This window comes from Acartia tonsa, chromosome 12 (genome assembly GCF_053477335.1).
Source record: "Acartia tonsa isolate MP-2025a chromosome 12, ASM5347733v1, whole genome shotgun sequence".
Lineage (NCBI taxonomy): Eukaryota > Metazoa > Arthropoda > Copepoda > Calanoida > Acartiidae > Acartia > Acartia tonsa.
This window is the reverse complement of record NC_137271.1, coordinates 44086408-44105645: the sequence shown is the minus strand read 5'-3', so window position 1 is coordinate 44105645 and position 19238 is coordinate 44086408. Positions and strand designations below refer to the sequence as shown.

Genomic DNA, 19238 nt, shown 5'->3' with positions numbered 1-19238 from the left:
TACATCCCACAATATAAATGACAAATGATAGGCCAGCTTACAATTTACCATTGGTCAATTACAATGTATACTGGCCTATCATTGGTCATTTGTATTGTATGATGTCATTTTTTATAGGACATTATACGTTGTTTTCCTGAATGACCCTGCCAAGTTTGCTGGCATAAAATCTATTTACCTTGTAGTTATTTGCCATACCCATATTCAAAAATTTACTTAGTTATATCCCTCTATCTTTCATGATACCCCCCCCCCCTCCATTAAAGTTTAATATACACTGAAAGTAAGTAGGGGAATATATTTTTCCCCAAGCTTAGTCCTTGTGCCTACACCTTTGCTGCCTTTATCCTGCCAGGCTACCCTGTACCCCTATAAAACCTAACCAAACCTAAATCTAACAAAAACTAACCCCACCCCACCCCCCTTATTTTCAAATCATTTAAAAAAAAGGGGAGGGAATATCAGTGGTGAAAAAGATATTATGTGATTGAGACTAATTTTTTCTACAAACACTTGTTTATGGTTATAAAAGCAAATTGAAAATTTGTAAAAATATCAGTCTCTGCTGATTATTACAGAATAGAGGTAAGCGATTTTATATTCTACTAAATCATGTTGCAGCGAAAACCCCACCTCCTTAAAGGGGACTAAGCACGAACAAGAGCAAGTGAATCCAAGCACATTCCATCATTGAACCATAGTATTTTTTTTAGTGAATATACTAGGTTTATGTTTTATATAGTTATATTGACTAAAAAATAAGTTTCAACATGTTTTTGTATGAAAAAAACCTTGAAATGTTAAGAATTTTTTTGGCGCAATATCATCAATTGCTTTGTTTCGTTCAAAAGACAAAATAAAATACATAGGCAAAAAAATAAAATGGTTTGAATTGCAGAAGTATATTAAATAAACTGTTTACCACCAGTTTTTCTATATATACATTTTGCACAGAAATAATATATTTCTGTGTCAAAGCTTTTGAAACAATGGTTTGAACTCAACAAAACATTTGATGATAGTTCATCAAAAAATGGTTATAATTCTAAAGAATTTCCGGATCTACTGCAGTTCACGGTAAAATATTGCTGGTAACGAATATTGCCAAAAATCTATGAATTTTAAAGGCTGCTTGCTGCAAAACGGCTGAACGTACAGATCATACCCACACACCATTTTAAGCGGTATAAGAAGGCCTATAAATAATCTGGAATAGCCAAGATCCAATGATGCACAGGCAAAACTTCACTGAAGAAAAAACGCTCAAAATAGGCATTTTTCGCGCATTTCTCTGCACTGCGAGATAATTATGCATTATTGATTTATGGCTATTCCAGATTATTTGTAGGCCTTCTTATGCTGCTTAAAATAGTGTGTGGGCATGATCTGTACGTTCAGCCGTTTGGCAGCTAGCAGCCTTTAAAATTTATATATTTTTGGCAATATTCGTTACCAGCAATATTTTACCGTGAACTGCAGTAGATCCGAATTTCCATATAAAACCATGGCGAAACTAATTTTTTTTATTCCATATAACTCAGGTTCACTGCTGGAAGTTGCCTAAAATCACTAGCTCTCGTTCGTGCATAGTTCCCTTTAATTATTAGGTGTAGCTATTTCTCTTTTAAGGGCTAAGAAACATTCCCCCAAATAAATGGTTTCTCTCAAAGTGCCTAGTTGACAAAAACAATTATGGTGATCTGGCTTCCATAGCCAATTTAACGATCCTAATTTTATTTTTAAGAATCCACCTCAGTTGTCATAAAGGTATTTTTGTAATAAATATAATTTTGAAATATATTTGCAAAGTAGGTCCAATTGCAATATTTCAAACCTTTTAGACCTTTCTAACCCTGGAGGGTCTTGAATAAAAATTTTTTATATGTACTTTTTATGTCAATTTTAATAGTAAGCTTTTATGTGAAATGTTTTATGACAAGTAATAATTTAGTAGCTCATTAGATATAAAATAGTGATGTAACAATATTATGAGAAGAGTGATTGATTTCAAGAGAAATTTATTTATTTTTAAACTTAACAATTATATAAAATGCTTTATATATTTGGAAAACCTGTTCTGGTCCATTTATGTTTCAAATAATCAAAAATGACTGTTTCAACAAATCCTTAAAAACCGGGTTTTGAAAGGCCTTAATTTTGAAGATTTAGGGACCATGAAAAATATAAAGTGTGTGCAAAAACGTATATTTTTAAAATTCAAACTGCGCAGCTTGTGTTAATATTATTCATACCGTTAGAGTATCATAAGCTCTAGTTTTTGTAAATGTGAGTACAATTTTAGTGCTATTTGTCGTTTAGTAACTACAGTGAAAAATGTAAGAAAGGATAACAAATATCTTAAGTCAGTTGGGACATTATACCACATAGCTTCTGTACAATACATAGCACATGAATGGTTCTTATAAACCCAGAAAAAAAGAGCTTTTGAAGGTTCTAACAGTAACCAAAACGTTTCTAATATTAACACAAGCCGCAGAGTTTGAATGTGCGTATTTTTGCACTCACTTTAAATTTTTCATGGTCCCTCAATCTTCAAAAATAAGGCACTTTAGAAAGAAAGGTTAAGCGTTAATGAAATAGCCATTTTTAAATATTTGAAAAATAAATGGACCAAAAAACGTTTTCCAAATATATAAAGCATTTCTTATAATTGTTTTTTTATATGTATAATTAAGTTTTTAAATAAGACATTTCTCTTGAAACACCCTGTAGTATTGTCATAATGCTATTCTTTTTTTTATAAATTTAGATTAAGCATGAATCTAATGTTATTCGTTTGGTTTATTTTCTCTGGTATTACACTCAGTGTAACAGATGTACAAGGTAAATCAATTTAATTATTAGAATTTTAAGATATATGATAGTAGTATGATTCTACAGGTGTCAGAGTTTATTTTTGATATACCTTTCAAAAATAGGTTAAAAATATTAAATTTAAATCTATTAATATTTTTTAAAAGGACTTTTGAAAAACCACATTTTAAGGCATAATTTGTACCTACATAAAATATTTTTTTTCTGATGTAACTCCTCTCACCAATGAAGTAAAAAAGAATGATTAATTTCTATTAGGTACAAGTGGGTTAACAAAAGCAATACTTTTAATTTCATAAAAAAGCTGAATTTTTAGGACTTAATAATGGAGATGAATTGCTTTTGACATTATTCCTTGTAGTTCTAGATTAATTCTTTTTAAGTTGTACTTTATTTGTTTCAAAAAGTTTAAAATTGATAGGACAATTCTACGAGGCCTAATACAACAATATAGAGCTATTCATTACGACCTAATATTGTTTACAATTATAAAATTTACAAAAATAAAGATAATTTTCTACTAACAATGACTAGACAAACCAAAACATGTTTTTTTTGTATGTTTTAGGATCAGCATGCAAAGTTTTACAGGGAACTCCGAAAATTGTGAATAAAAATCATGGAATACTTGGTTCATCTAAACAATGTGCTCAATATTGCAAATCGAGGAAGAAATGCCTTCTGTGGAACTACAACAAAACCACAAATGAATGCAGCATTGCCAAGTTTAAAAGTAAGAATTACAATTAGTAAAAGTTTTACTAGAAAAAGAATGCAGTGTATTTTTAGTAACTGCTACTTTTTTATTGAAATTGTCTGTTTATCTATCCATCTGCAATGTCACAATGTGGGGGATTTATGATTCATGATTTTCTTGGCTCTTATTCAAGATAGATGGCTGAAACTCCTTACCAACATTTCCATTATCATGGAACATAATTTACTATGAAAACCTGTCAATGGCAGTTGGACTACTTTTAAGAAGTTTTTTTTTGTATATTTCCACATTTTCCCCCATATCTTTTGTGTATTTGGTTTGATTTTAATTTTTTTTTTATTTTTACATATTTCTCCATATCTTTGGTGTTCTTGTAAATTGTTCTTGATAAAATTACAATTATGCTTTCTAGTCAATGATGACAAGCAAGGGCGTTTTGGATTAAACTGCCATTCAACACCTACAACATCTTGTCCACCACCAAGTTGCCCGCCTGTTACTTCTAGTCCAACCACAACAACTTCCACAACAACTTCAACTACTTCTACAACCACTTCAACTACTTCTACAACCACTTCAACTACTTCCACTACAACTTCCACTACAACTTCAACTACTTCTACAACCACTTCAACTACTTCCACTACAACATTTTCAACTTCAACAACTTCCTTACCTTCCTGTACATTTGATATTACCACAGGTAGTATTCATAACTGAAATTTGACCAATTATATTTTTTACTGTATGTGTACTAATGAATCATCTTATCATACCAGATTTTGTAAGAGTACTTAAATAATTGTATCTGATTTTCTTATTACTTCCTAGTTTTGTTAGTTTTTTGGGACGAATTATAAGACGAAGCCCAATCTGTCCCACTGTGAGGAAGACGATTCCTATATGACGTCATATAAAGGGAAGGGGGGAAGAAAATCTCTTCAAAAGAGATGGGAGAAAAGGGAAACGTCTTCCTCACAATAGGACAGATTGGGCTTCGTCGAATTATAAAAGATATCATAAATGGTGTAATGTTTTTATCAATAACCAACATCTTTTTTTTTTTTTTTTTCACTATTATTTACCCTTTAAATTTATTTAAATTTCATTTTTGTAAATTTTAAAATATTTTAAGAAAATTGTTACATTGTGTTAAATGATACAAAGAGAACTTGGTATGAAGCAAAGTCTGAATGTGAGGCCCATGGTGCAGAACTTACTTCTATACGGTCAAGTCAGGAGTGGCAATTTGTATTAGGTTGGTGACAATTCTTTAAAAGATAAACAAAACTTTACCACAACTTTAACCAGTCAACCAACTTTCTGTGTAAAAGATTAAAAGCATAAAATATTTGACTTTTTTAGTAAACAATTTTAGCAGTCATTTCATTCCCACATTTTTAATACTTAACAATTAAAATTCATACATTATTAGAAATCTATTGGCGTTATAAGTCTGTATTATCTCCCTTAGTTTAAGTTTTTTTGGATTAAGGGTAGCCCTGCATGGATAGGGCACTGCAGGTATAGGCCCTGCTCAGAATTTTTTTCTTTTATTATTATTTGATTCTATATTTGTCTTTATCATTTACATACAAAAATTACATTTAAAGTTTATCAATATTATTTTAAAAGTCATTCTCAATACTCAAAAAATCATGGATAAAAATTATTTATGTACACATATATTAAAGAATATCATATCAAAATTACATTGGTTATAAGAAAAGATTTTTTCATACTGTGACATTCCCTTTGTTCAGTCATGATTTACGTCTTCATAAAATAATAATGGATCACATTTAAGATGTGATTAGCAGACTGAATAAGTAAGAGAGGGGCATGGACAGTTTTATTAACACTGTTAGGTACATGGGTCGCCAGAGGATGACTGGTCCCTTACCTTGTTATTGCCTCTTTAATTTAAGTCAGACATCCTGTGGTATTCCCTGAGCCCAGTCATCAATAAAGCCTTAAAGAAATAGTGTATCACATATTGGCAGACTGAATTAAGATGAGTGGGGCAAGGACAGGTATTCTGATAGTATACAGCTCTGACCCTGTTAGGTTTAAGAGTCGCCAGAGGATTAATGAAGGATCATTATCGACTGGTCCCTTACCTAGGTATTTACCCTAGAGCTGAATAACAGACAGAGTAGGAATAAAATTTATCCAGGGTCAAATTGAATTGTTGTTAATTTTTCATATCCTAGTTTATACTTTTTGCTCTTAAGCAAAAATTTTCTTTGAAAGGAAATAAATTCAAGTAGATTTGAGTTTAATGGAAGCTTTTTTTTCAGTCTTGACTGAAAGATGAAATATAACACAAGTATAATTTCAATATTTAAAACGGTTATCATATTACTTGTGAGCGTTTTTGGAACTCCTACTAACAGCCAGCTTGCGTCAAAATTGAGTTGAATATTATGTAGAAAGTCTGAGAAGTAGTTGGTTGTAATATCAGTTGTGACAGGACAGTCCAGATAAAAGTGCTGGGCAGTTTCTTTGGGTGCGGGTAGATTCCGGTCTAGTATACAAAGTGTACACTCTGGAGACTCTGGCCTAAAATTAGCGATATTAGCATTAAAATAGTTATAATTGTTTATAGATTTAAACGAGAATTCTCGTATATTTATTGGAATAAAGGACAAAGTCCATACTTTCTGCCATTTGCGCTCTCTCTCTATGTCAAATTCTCTGATTTTCGCCCAGTTATACCTATTTAAATAAGACTTACACTTTTCTATCCTCTGATCATCATTTGATAAGAAGTAACGAAAATGTTTTGACTTTACTTTTGGCTTTAAAAATAGTGAACTAATTTTAGTTTGGGGTTTAGAAAGTTTACACCTATATATAGCAATATTGTGTTGAACAAATCCCCTAAGTCTCAAATATTCCATGTAATTGAAATTGACCTTTGATTTGATGTTAAAGTTTCTATAATCTTGACATAAATTATCAGTATTTAGAAGGTCTCCAAAACAAATTGACTTTATATCATTCTCATATCGTACCCATGTTGTTTCTGTAAAAATAGCCCTGCTTACAATTTGTTTTTCACTATTACAAAAAAAAATATTTTTAAAAATTCTCATGTCTTTTATGTTGTCATGGTTTAACCAAAATGAATTTGAAAATATTATATATGATTCAATAATTCTAGATAAAATAGGATTTATATTCTTATCTAATTTTTCATTGAAATAAAATGGATCATTTGCTTGACATCTCGTATTTTTTATTTCTAAAGACCAAGTATCTACTATAGATAAATATTTTTTATACATTAAAATATCTAAAGAGCGTAAAAAATCTATTACTTTTGGTATTCCTAAACCTCCATTTTCAACACTTGAAAAGATTTTACATTTTGCAATTGGTCTACTTTGACTTAAGAAAGAAATAATGATATTTTCGATTTGTGAAATTATTTCTTCAGAAGGAAAGACAACTGCTCCTACATAATTCAGTAACGGTAACATGAATCCCTTAATAATTGCAATTTTTCCAGGTGTAGTAAGGTAGAAAAGTGCCCAAAAATTTCTAACTTTTGACATTTTAGTGACAATTTTGTTCCAATTATCTTGCATATTAGACAGTTTTGAATTTTTTTCTACCTCTTTTTTTATTCCTTGAATACTTCTAGATACTATGGGTAGAGTTGCTAGTATGAAATGATTAGATAAAATGACATTGAATCAAGAAAAGATAACATCCAAAAAAGAGAATATAAATGTGCACAAGTCTAAACAAAATAATATATCAGAAGCTGCAAAATTTAAAAATCAGCTGAATAGGATAATTATATTTTATAAAAAAATGTTGCAATTCAAATATTTAAATGGACCACTTTTCTTTTTTGTAACATTTATACAATAGTTACCCTATTCAAATTGTACCTAATTTTTACAGAAATCACCATGCCAAGCTTAAAATCCAATTCAATTCTAACTTTAACTCTAACTTACAAAAAGAGCTATCCATATCAGACAGACATATGTAAATACAGACCGACCCTAATTATAGAAAATGTTTTTAACAATACTTAAATTCCAAATAGAATTAATATCATGCCTATCTAAATTGTTATATTATTATTTAGATCTTTTACAATTAAGAGGAACTGAAACTGTGTGGCTTGGTGGTTCAGATGAGGCTGTAGAAGGGACTTGGGTGTGGACAGACGGATCTCCAGGTGTTATCTTCCTAAATTTATTCAATAATAAAAGAGAGCAATATATTTAAAGTAGCTTGATTTATATTCCTTTAAATCAAAATATTGTAGAATTTCTCTACATTTAGAATACATATATATTTGGACATGTCACAAACGAATAGACGTATCATTTAGCTTTAAACCTTCCAATTAACCTTGGACTAATGGAATAATCCCTGAACGATGTTAGCAGTCATATACACTAACTGGAAGACATTCTGTTACTTAAGTATTTAGAATAGACAAAATTAACGTACTTTAATTTAACTATCCTTCATATTCTTAATTTTTACTTATTAATGATATTTTAGATTTAATCCCTAAGAGTATTTGTATCACATGAAAGATTATTATTTTTTATTTAGTAACATACAATGGCTGGCATACTAATTGGCCTAGTTCAACGAGTGGTTATAACTGCATGACGGTAAACAAATTTTATGATTATCTAGACACTTTTACAAAAAATGATATTAAAATGGAAATGTTTCCCCTCTAAGTGACATTTTGAGTCCAAGCCCCCCCCCCCCCCCTGCATTTTAGATAAGTAGAAAATAAGAGGGAGTTGTTTTTCTTTTGTTTGTTTGTTACTTTAGGTAAGGTTATATTTTGTAATGCACCATAGGGTTATAGAACCATGCAGTGTAAAAGGAGAAGAAAATTTCCCCTTAACCTTCCAATTAACTTCAATTACTTCAAAAATAAGGTGAGCATTTTGTGCTTGATACATACTCTTTGGGAAGCAACAGATATCCTTTTTAAACACTGATTCACAATTCTTGGCTTCTTAAGTGGAATAAATAGATTTGTTTCACTATATACTTTACTAGCGGCTGCGCCCCTATCATGTAGGGGCTCTATAAATAAAGGAATATACAAAAGCAGAAAAAAACCTAAAACCATACCCAGACTTATTTATGAAAATAAAATAGCATAAACCATCTTAGGACCAATAAGAAGACTGTAAAGGAGAACCATATCGATTCAGACAAAAAAGCTACTTCTTTATATAATAGGATTGATTACTAGCGGCTTCGACCCTAGCCTCTAAAAAATTGTACCTACCTAAATTTCTACATACACCCCAAAAAAATGGGGGGGGGAGGGTTGTGGGTGTCCCACCCCCCCAAAAAATAGCCTAAAACCTCACAGGACCAGTATGTATATTCCCTGAAGAGTAGAATCCATTCAGTTCATTGGTTACTGAGATCTTAAGGGACGGACAGACAGACATAATGTGTCAATAATGCAACAACATGATTATATATTAGCTTTTAAACTTTCAGGCAAATGTGAAATGGTATGATACTAATTGTACAAGGCCACGCATTGCTGTGTGTAAGATACCAGGTAATTACAGAATAGATACTTAAATACTGTACTTAAACATGATTTAAAAAAAAAATTTAACATATATACTAAATATAAAAATATTTTTTTCACCTTTAATTTATGACAAAACACTTAAGATTTAATGATACAAAAAAATTTAATTGTCATATAATTCAAATCACTTTAATATTGGACCATTTTTGCCTTTTCCAAAAGGTCTTAAGGTATTAATTGAAGTAACACCCATCAGACAACAAACATTCTAATTCCATTACCCTTGTCTGGACTATGCATGTTATGTTATTTATTTTTGCCTGTTTATTGGCTCAGGAATTTCATCTACTCTATAGTAAAACTAGCGGCTGCGCCCCTAGAAGCCTCTAGGGGCACTTAAGGTAGGAGGGGGGAAAGTCAACCTCATCCCATTTTAAATTTTAGTTTCAAAAGAGTAAATAAGTATTTTTTGGGGGAGGGGGAGGATGAAGAGAAGACACCCTCCCAAAATATAGTTTAAAACCTTCCCAGGACCTATAAGAAGCTTCACTGTAAAGGAGAACAATATCGGTTCAGCAGTTAGCGAGATCCTTAGGGACAGACAAAACACGTTTACTACTTTATATAATAGGATTAACAACAACTCTAGTCTTACTATAGTAGAATTAAATGCTTATGTTGCTTAATCTTATTTATTTCAGCTTCAGCATAACTATGGAACTAAAGAAGATGGCCTGGATGCTGGAAATGATTATGGAAAAAAAATACTTTTGTTAAACATTTACTTTGTCTTTTTGAATTGATCACACTGCTAATAAATCTTTATAATACATGTATGTACAGCTCATGTTTTACAAATATTGTTATTTTCTTTTAGGTTCAGGGATTGCAAAACTCTAAACGATTCAATAAAGAAACTAAGTCACGTGTTACTAAGCACCTTACAGCATTAATGCCAAACAGTTTTTGTCATTAAATGCTATGAAAATTACACTATTTGAAAAAATGCCTAAATGACAGTCAGGGGAAGCTATTATAACAATCAATACTACAAAAAATCACGAAACCTTTAAAGTAAGGTGGAAGTATATTTTTTAATGTAATTAAAGAGGGGTGGGTAAGAAGGGGGAGGAAAAGGGGGTTGTGGTGAAATTTTCCTTTAGAATTGTTCGTCAGAATATCATTCCCTTTTCCCAGCATACAGGAATAAGGTATAACCAACAAGCAAAATAAATCTAAAATAATATTTGGGGGGCAAATGGAGAGGTCGTCAATTTTACGATGTGTTGCCCCCCAACGACAGCTGAAAAACACGTATAGGTTTCGTGATTTTCTTCTGAATTAATTTCGTTATTGGTATGAGCTGCCAGCATATAGTCGAAACTCGTTTAACATATTTTCTTCATAAAACATGAAAAATACTAATCGTTCTTGCATAGTTCCCATACCAAGGTAGCATCACCCCCCCCCCCCCCCAAACTTTTTTTTTAGGAGAAGAAAATTCGTTTCCTGAACCTAATCGTCCACTAAAGTTCGTAAGCCAACAAACAAGACTTGTGTTATATGTAGTTTTGCTTCTAACAAGGATGACAACATCCATAAAAGCTAAGCTCTGAAACGGTAGGACAGACGAACATTATCTCTTGCAGAGTGTCTGAACTGAATATAGAAAACATAAATATATAAGTTTTGACAAAATTATACGCAAATTTGTTGCAAAAGTTCTTAAATACAGAAATCTGTTTAGGGACATACTGATATTTTTTGGACTTGATTATAGAGATGCTTCACTAATAATATTGTATCTTCTTGTAATAGGAATCAGTACTCCAAAAATCAGATCAATCGGATAGTTATCACAAAAAAATATTGTTAAAAAGCGCCATGTTTAAAATAGACGTACGGACACCCTGGTAACGATTATAGAGATGCTACGCATTCTAAATCGTACCTAACTACTACATGAATCATCATGCATATTTTGAAATCGATAGGACAATCCTAACATGCCTAAATTAACGAAAAAAGCTCCATTGCGGACGGACCAACCCTAATTGTAGAAAAGCTTCGCTTTTAAAAAATATGAAGAAAAAAAATAATATTAATGTTTTAATTCATAATTAAGAAGATTTATAAACAAAATAAACAATTTCAAAATATAATTTACAGTTAGAAAAAAACATAAGTAAGTTTGTCGGTTATAAATTAAGAAAATCACAAAAATATGCGTTACAATAAATTGTCAATCTAAATGTGTTAAAATATAAAGATATTAGAACAAGGATGACAACATCCATAAAAGCGAAGCACTGAAACGGTAGGACAAACGGACATTAACACTTGTATAGTGTTAGAACTTAATTATCATAATATAAATTTATAAGACTCAAAGCAAAATTGTAAGTAAATTTGTTGAAAAACTGCTTGATACAGGAAAATTTTTATGGACATACTTACATTTTTAGGACTTGATTATAGAGTTGCTTCGCTTAATACATTATACTTTGTTGTCCCAGGAATCAATATACCAAAAATCAGATCAATCCGATGATTAGATCACATAAAAATTTGTTGTTAAAAAAGTAAAAAAATCAACATGTTTAAAATGGACGTACGGACATTTTGGTGATGATTATAGAGTTGCTACGCTTTCTAAATCGTACCTAATTACTAAAGGAATCACCATGCAAAATTTGAAATCGATAGGACAATTCTAACATGCCTAAATTAACGGAAAAAGCTATCCGTTACGGACGTACGGACGGACGGACGTACGGACGTACGGACGGACGGACCGACCCTAATTATAGAAAAGCTTCGCTTTTAAAAAGAAGTTCATATGAGACTGGAAAAAAGCAATCTACCTAAGTGTTAATCCTATTTTGTATTTAGCCCTTTTGTCTGCAGCGAAGGATCTAGATAACAGCTGTACTGATATGGTTCTCCTTTACAATGAAACTTCTTAAAACTCCAAGGAACTTTATGGAGAGGGTATCTTAACCCTCAGCCCCTGGAAAAAATTAACCCCATTTTTTTTACCCTTAAATTTTTAAAAACTTAAATTGAAAATAGGGGGGCGGGTCGACTTTTACTTTAGGTGCCCCTAGAGGCTTCTTGGGGGAAAGTTTTTAAAATATAATAAATAAAACTGGCGGATGAAAAAGACTTAGGTTTCTTTTAAATACAAAAACAAACTACGCTAGATAATGCTTTTATCTGTCCCAATATACTTGTAAAGAAAAATTAAAAGAAAAAAATTTGTCAAATTACCAAAAACATAAATATACAAGATGTCAATAAATATTGAAATTTACCTAATAAGACAAACTATAATAATAATAAAAAGAAAGATTTTGGTGAATATTAATAATTTTATTATTTAAGAATTAGGGAGAGGTTAACTAAAGAAAAATAAAACTGAGGTGAATTCATAAAAAAAAAACTTCTTGACTCACTGCCTAACTAAAATTAGTGAGGCTCGCCAAAAAAATTTTTGTGAAAAATCCTCCAAAATCGCATAAAAAATGTACAAAAATTAAATAAAATCATAAAAACGGTTATTAACATAAGATTTTGTTTAATTTTTGTAGATTTTTAATGCGATTTTGGGGGATTTTTCACAAATTTTAGTGAGGCAGTGAGCCAAAAAGTTTTTTTAAGAATTCATCTCAGGTATATTTGTAGTCAATAAAGAAAAATGCTATACTTAAATGCAAAGAAATTTATTAGTTTTTTTTACCTATCTAATTTTATTTCCCTGTTCATTTAAAAAGATTAAAAGAACATGCGTAAGATTAATACAAAATGAAAGGTTTTAAAATAAAGTTTAACAATTCATCTCAAAAATTAAATTTATGTAATATCATGGACAAGTATTCTGAAGAAAACAAAAATAATAACAGTGGCGTGAACAGGGTTTTTAGTGGGCAAAAATGGGTTAGATATAACATCCGATTTTTAGTATTGTGGGAGGTGTTGGCACAGCCCCCTTCCGCACGACTAAAAATAATATTAATACAGACAGTAAATGGAGTTATTATGCGGTCAATATATGTTTTCCAGCTATCGTCGATGTTTTTAGGAAATGGCGTTCATACGTGGTCTCTACAATTATTATACCTAGCTTTTAATGTGATTTTTATCCTTATAAAAAAGTAACAGGATCTTTGTCTGTCTGTGTGTATCAAAGAATTTAGCTAACCGATATGGTTATCCTTTACAGTGTAGCTTCTCATAGGTCCTGAGAAGGTTAATAACTATTTTTGGGGAGGGTACCACCACCCGCGCAAGAGAATAAACCCATTAGAAAAATTTGCTCCTGCCTTTTCTTTTTAAAACTAAATTTAAAAGGTGTTGAATACTTAATGGCGTAGACACTAATTTTCCAGAATACTTGGCACTGCCTTGACATAAATTATGGTGGGATAGAACAAAAATTATAAACTAGTATGCATATCATATTATTAAATATTAGTTTTTCTCAACGAATTAGAACGTTTAAGTCCGGTGGATTTTATAGTTATTCCACCCCCGTTAATACCGGGTCGTTGATTCTCAGAACCCTGAAAAAAAATAAAGTTTAAGTTTAATTTAATGAATTTAAAATAGTGTGTCCATTAAAATCTCATAATCGGTTCTCATTTTAAAGGTCATAGTTTAATATGGGCCCAAGGAAGGTTTTTGACTATATCTGTGGCAACTTTGTTTTCACTGCCCTGTCTTTTGATTATCCCCCATGATTAAAAGCCATTATTTTTTTTTAACATTTCACACCTAATGAATGGATTTTTTACCTTCAACGATATTTAGTTGGGTAATAGACCCACCATTTCTCCTTCACTCCCCCCCCCCCTCCCCCCCAACAAAAAACTATCTCCATCTATTTAGATTATTTACCGACCCCATCCCCCCAAAATTAAAAGCTTGGATAACCTTAAAGCTACCTTTATTTTGCGGTCATTAGCTATCTTGTTATTGCTGGCCGTGGTTGCACTGGCGTATGATGGGGGAGACGGGCTTGTCGCTACCCGCAACGGTGCCCCAGGGCTTCGGCTCCTGACATATACAAGGATGATTATATCTATAATACAAAGTAGCTTGATGTCTGTCCGTCCGTCTGTCCCTTAAGATCTCGGTAACCACTGAACCAATTGGATTCTACTCTTCAGGGAATATATCTACTGGTCCTGTGGTAGTTTTAAGCTATTTTCTTGAGTGGTGGGGAAAAAATTGAGGGGGGGGGGATTTTTAAAAAAATTACCTCTTTGGATAGATATATATATTTTACAAGTTTTGATATTCGTTTGTCTAACAATCTTGATAATAGAGCTTCTCTTTTGTGGATGTCATCCATGTTTTTATAAAACACGCATTTTAGTAAAAATATGTATAACAAGGATGACAACATCCATAAAATAGAAAATCTAAAACAGAAAAAACGAACGTTAATACTTGTAGACACCAGGCCATATATCAATATACAAGTCCAAACAACATTACATGTGAATTAAAAATGATTCGAATTCCAGATCTTTCTAGACTTAAAAATTTATGTTATATTCATTAAGTTCTAACACTCTACAAGAGTTATCGCTCGCTTCACTTTTATGGATGATGTCATCCTTGTTTTTCTTTTGTAAATGTCCAATCCCTACCTTGATGGGTGAGGGGGAAGATTAAGTTTGTGTGCAGCGGCAGGTTTGTGCAGAACACTACTAGTTGACCGGGATGATGTTAGGGTCCGCTTTCCCTAAATAAATATACTATCAAAAGCTTTTCTTAGTCCATACAAGCAGTAATATGAAAAAAAGTCAAAATAATCACCATTGAAAAATTGAGCTATTTTATCTTCAAGTTTCAGAAATATTTTTTTTTGGTAAAATTTTCTATTTAAAAATAAAACAGAAAAAGCTAAGAAAATTATATTCTATTTCATTATTACCCGTAGCCATTTAATATGTAAAAAATTGCATCACAAATTATAAAGTACCTTAAATGATATTAATAATTTACTTAGATACTACGGATAAATAAATGAACTACATATGGAAATGATGCCTGAAAAGGGTTCAAATAAAATAACACACCAAAACATAAACAAATGCTGTAAATTACGAAAATGAACTTATAAAATTGTTTATAATATTACAAGTTACCATCCCTTTTTCTAAATTAACACTTAATTAAAAAAGTTTAATTTTGTATTACAGCAGTTTGAACTCAACAAAACATTTGATTATATATAGCCAAAAAACGCTTAACATATCAAAGTTTTTTTTCATATAAAACTATGGTGAAACTTATTTTTTTAAATTTTTATAACTATATTAAACACTAGCGGCTTCGCCCCTAGCCTCTAGGGGCTTTGCCCCAAGAGGTGATCAAAAAAAATTAGGGTGAAATTCGTAAAAGGACCAAGGAAATCTCCTGCAAAAAAAAAAGAAACCAAGGATTTCTTCTGCAATAAAAAAAAAAAAAAAAAAAAAAATGGGGGGGGGGATTTTTTGTTTTTTGGGGGGTTTGGGGTGTCCCACCTCCCAAGAAAATATCTTAAAACCACCACAAGACCAGTAGGTATATTCCCTGAAGAGTAGAGCCCATTCGGTTCAGCGGTTACCGAGATCTTAAGCTTCAGACGGACAGACAGACGGACAGACGGACAGACAGACGGACAGACATCGTTCTACTTTGTATTATAGATAACCCTAATATATTCACCCCAAAAGGTAAAAACATTAATAATCAGTGCTGGAAGGTGCTTAGAATCACTTGCTTTCGTTCGTGCATAGTCCCCTTTACCTTAGTTGAGTTAGTAGAACTGAGCAGCTTGACCGCCTTAGTTCCAGATTTACTGGAAGATTGCATCATTGCTCCTAGCTTGTTTGTGCTGGAGGGAGGGAGGAACACGTGCGGATCATTGCTGGTAGTTGATCCTGCTGTTACAGGTTGAGTGGCCGCTTCCGGTAATGTTGCAGGCTTGCTGGGGTCCTTTTTGAGGTCAAGCAAGGTTGATTCTCTAAATAAAACAATGAGATATGAATTATTATTAGTTAATATTGGTAAGCGAATTAACTTCTTGAATATGTTGATTTTCATATTTTCCAACATTGATTATCTAAGTGTTGATTTATTCTGTGTATTGTATTCCGATATTACGATAGTTCATTCATACAATTTAAAGAAAATACCAGGCCTCTTTAATAATGTGTGACCTACAGACAAGCACACACCTTTTTGAAGGCCAATGTTATGTAGATCCCAATGGTCATAGAAATTACAATTAACTTTTAAAGATTTAATGGATAAAGTAAAAACTATATGCCTTTCTTTAAAACAAAGGCATAATAAGCCATTTATCCTTATACTAAAGTAACAGGATGTTTGTTTGTCTGTGTGTCTGTGTATCTGTGTGTGTATCTGTGTATCTGTGTGTCTGTACCGAAGGATCTCGCTAACCGCTGAACCGATCGGGTTCTCCTTAACAGGGTAGATTGTCATATGTCCCGGGAAGGTTTATAACTATTTTGGGGGAGGGTGCCACCACCCTCTCAAGAGAAATCACAATAAAATCAAAAATATTAAATATTTCCGCCTCATAGTGTCGCTAGCATAGTCGTGCTACGTAGTCGCGCTGCGTAGACGCTTGAATTTAACAATTGATAACATAGACAAGTTATTTCTCAAATTAGATATTTAAAATTAAAAAAAAACATTTAAAGGCCACTAGAGGCCTCTAGGGGCGTAGCCGCTAGTTGTAAATAAACTGTCAGGACCAACATATATTCACAGACAAAATAAAGCCACATTTGTTTTAACAATCTGTAGCATCAGCAGCCGCTGGGAAAAAATACCAGCAGCTGTTATTGTCCTCACTTTTCTTATCAGCTGCCGAAACGTTCGTTTGTCAATCAATACAAAGTAGACTTTGTTTACCTCAAAGGAGAAGGATGTGCTCTTTTGGCAAAAAACTTTGGACTTGCACCCATTGTTGCTTTCACAGGTGACTTGTTGGTTAGACCCAACATCTGATTGGGACTAAAAAATATTAATATTTAATTCTTTTTAACAATAACAATGATTCCTACTCGTTTGTGAAGCCAAGAACTATACATTACAATGTGACATCGAAATTATTGGTTGAAAAGTTTGGACACTACGTACAAGTTTTTAGATAACTATCCGCGGAAAACTCCAACTAAATACGATGCGATAATTAACCAATAACAAAATTTTTTAAATACAAGCAGATTTTATCTGAAACATTAGGAGTCTTCCGAATTTATTAACAGAGGTTAATAAGCTGATAGTATTTGGATGTAGTAAGGGGGAGGGGGGAAGTTTTGACACATTTGCGTAAACCTGGCACCTAGGCTTTATCTTTGGACTGAGAGGATAGGTTATTAATGATAAAATCATTCTTATATGATGAATTTCACGAAGTTTTAAGATTTTTTTGATAGTCCTCCCGGTTCCGGAGCTCCAGGCCTCCAGGTGGTCTCTGTACAGGTTTTTTTTTTTAAGTTACAGGTTAACTTATAAAACAAAATATGCATCTTTTTTAATATTATTCACATATTTGAAGAAAAAAGATGCATATTTTGTTTTATAAGTTGATTTGTAACTTTAAAACATTTTTTTTCTTCATTTTTACCTGTACAGAGACCACCTGGAGGCCTATCCAAAAAATCTTAAAACTTCGTGAAATTCATCATATAAGAATGATTTTATCATTAATAACCTATCCTCTTAGTCCAAAGATAAAGCCCAAGTGCCAGGTTTACGCAAATGTGTCAAAACTTCCCCCCCCCCCCTCCTTGATGTAAAATCAAAATCAACAAACACATAAGAATTGAAAGTGGGGAGGGGAAGATTTTTTTCATTTATTTTACCAACCCGTACCCCTAATATAAATACATACCTTCTCTTAGGGGCTGGAATAACACTGATGTCATGTATATTTGCGGTGGCATCCACATCCATAGGTTCCATCTCAACATCTAAATAAAAGAATTAATCTATTGTAGGCGCTGCAATAATTCAATTGTTTTCTATCCTTTTAATAAAGTAACAGGATGTGTGTTGGTCTGTCTGTGTGTCTGTACAGAAGAATCTCGCTAACCACTCAACAGATCGTGTTCTCCTTAACAGGGTAGCTTCTTATAGGTCCCGGGAAGGTTTGTAACTATTTTGGGGGAGGGTACCACCACCCTCCCCAGAGAAATCACAAAAAATCGAAAAAATTTAAATATTCATAGAGACTTGAACGCAACATAGAAATCGCTTAATTTTTAAAACTTTTTCTTTTAAAATTGGCCGTTGGAATTAAACTCCCCTGTTGTCAAGTTCCCCTAGAGGCCTCTAGGAGCGTAGCCGATAATAAACAATATAACTGCTGTGCCTTAGAAGACCTACGAATGACAGGATGCGGACGACTTTAGCGACCTAGACACTTTTAAAAAACCATTCTTCTAGCTAAACTATAGCCAATCTTATAGGAAAACTAAAAAAGGCATAAAAAAGGAAAGATAATTAAAAAAAACATTTGGTACCAGTGTAATTTATAGTCCAATATCCCCTCCCTCCCTGGATTTGAGAGCCAGTAAAATATTTTACCTTCAACTGGAAATGTTGAATTTAAATTGACAGAGGAAGCAGCTGATACATTCTTCTTCTGTTCACCTAATTAAACAAAATTTTCAATATCAGTATGTGTAATTGTATAATAGTTACACAATGCACAGTGGGGCAAATACAGTATTAAATTTTGGTTTGAAGGGTTTTAGTTCAATACAAACCAATCTTCTAGCTATACCACCATAGAAAAATTTAGAATTAGTGCGATACCCACACAAAAAAAATGTGTGAAACACAGATAAGGTGTAAAAGGGGAAAAATATAAATACATTTTTTTTCAAAATCAATTACAAATGAGAAAGAAGGTCTTATGAAGCAATACCTGGAGGACTGATAGCACACTTGGAGTCCAGTTGTTGTAAAAGAACTTCTGCACCAGTTACATTAAGACTAGAAGCAATACCTGGAGGACTGATAGCACACTTGGAGTCCAGTTGTTGTAAAAGAACTTCTGCACCAGTTACATTAAGACTAGAAGCAATACCTGGCGGACTGATAGCACACTTG

General features: G+C 32.3%; 2 protein-coding genes across 2 annotated transcripts in view; one reads left to right on the top strand and one right to left on the bottom strand.

The window, feature by feature from the left end:
* Nucleotides 1–530: 530 nt before the first annotated feature.
* On the top strand, nt 531–9930 carry LOC145333799 (uncharacterized). Its single transcript, XM_080179036.1, has 9 exons — nt 531–585; nt 2771–2844; nt 3404–3568; nt 3966–4256; nt 4689–4811; nt 7659–7751; nt 8138–8199; nt 9059–9122; nt 9800–9930. Exons 2-9 carry the CDS (start codon nt 2778–2780, stop codon nt 9808–9810), a joined length of 876 nt encoding a protein of 291 aa, XP_080035162.1. The 5' UTR covers nt 531–585; nt 2771–2777; the 3' UTR covers nt 9811–9930.
* A 1264-nt stretch (nt 9931–11194) lies between these two features.
* LOC145333796 (uncharacterized) overlaps nt 11195–19238 on the bottom strand; it is a 54488-nt gene continuing 46444 nt past the window's right edge. Inside the window, exons 37-44 of the mRNA XM_080179034.1 lie at nt 18711–18776; nt 18016–18094; nt 17031–17132; nt 15897–16113; nt 14753–14847; nt 14042–14153; nt 12838–13660; nt 11195–11345 (exon numbers count right to left, since the gene is read on the bottom strand). Coding sequence (XP_080035160.1) covers nt 13562–13660; nt 14042–14153; nt 14753–14847; nt 15897–16113; nt 17031–17132; nt 18016–18094; nt 18711–18776 — 770 coding nt within the window. The 3' untranslated portion in view covers nt 11195–11345; nt 12838–13561. The remainder of the gene's footprint in view (nt 11346–12837; nt 13661–14041; nt 14154–14752; nt 14848–15896; nt 16114–17030; nt 17133–18015; nt 18095–18710; nt 18777–19238) is intronic.

What these genes read in the sequence shown, in the direction of transcription:
- LOC145333799 (XM_080179036.1), top strand. Translation starts at nt 2,778, where the DNA reads ATGAATCTAATGTTATTCGTTTGGTTTATTTTCTCTGGTATTACACTC. An exon ending in GTGGACAGACGGATCTCCAG is followed by an intron (nt 7,752 to 8,137) that starts GTGTTATCTTCC and finishes TTTTTTATTTAG; the next exon opens with TAACATACAATGGCTGGCAT. An exon ending in GTGGTTATAACTGCATGACG is followed by an intron (nt 8,200 to 9,058) that starts GTAAACAAATTT and finishes TTAAACTTTCAG; the next exon opens with GCAAATGTGAAATGGTATGA.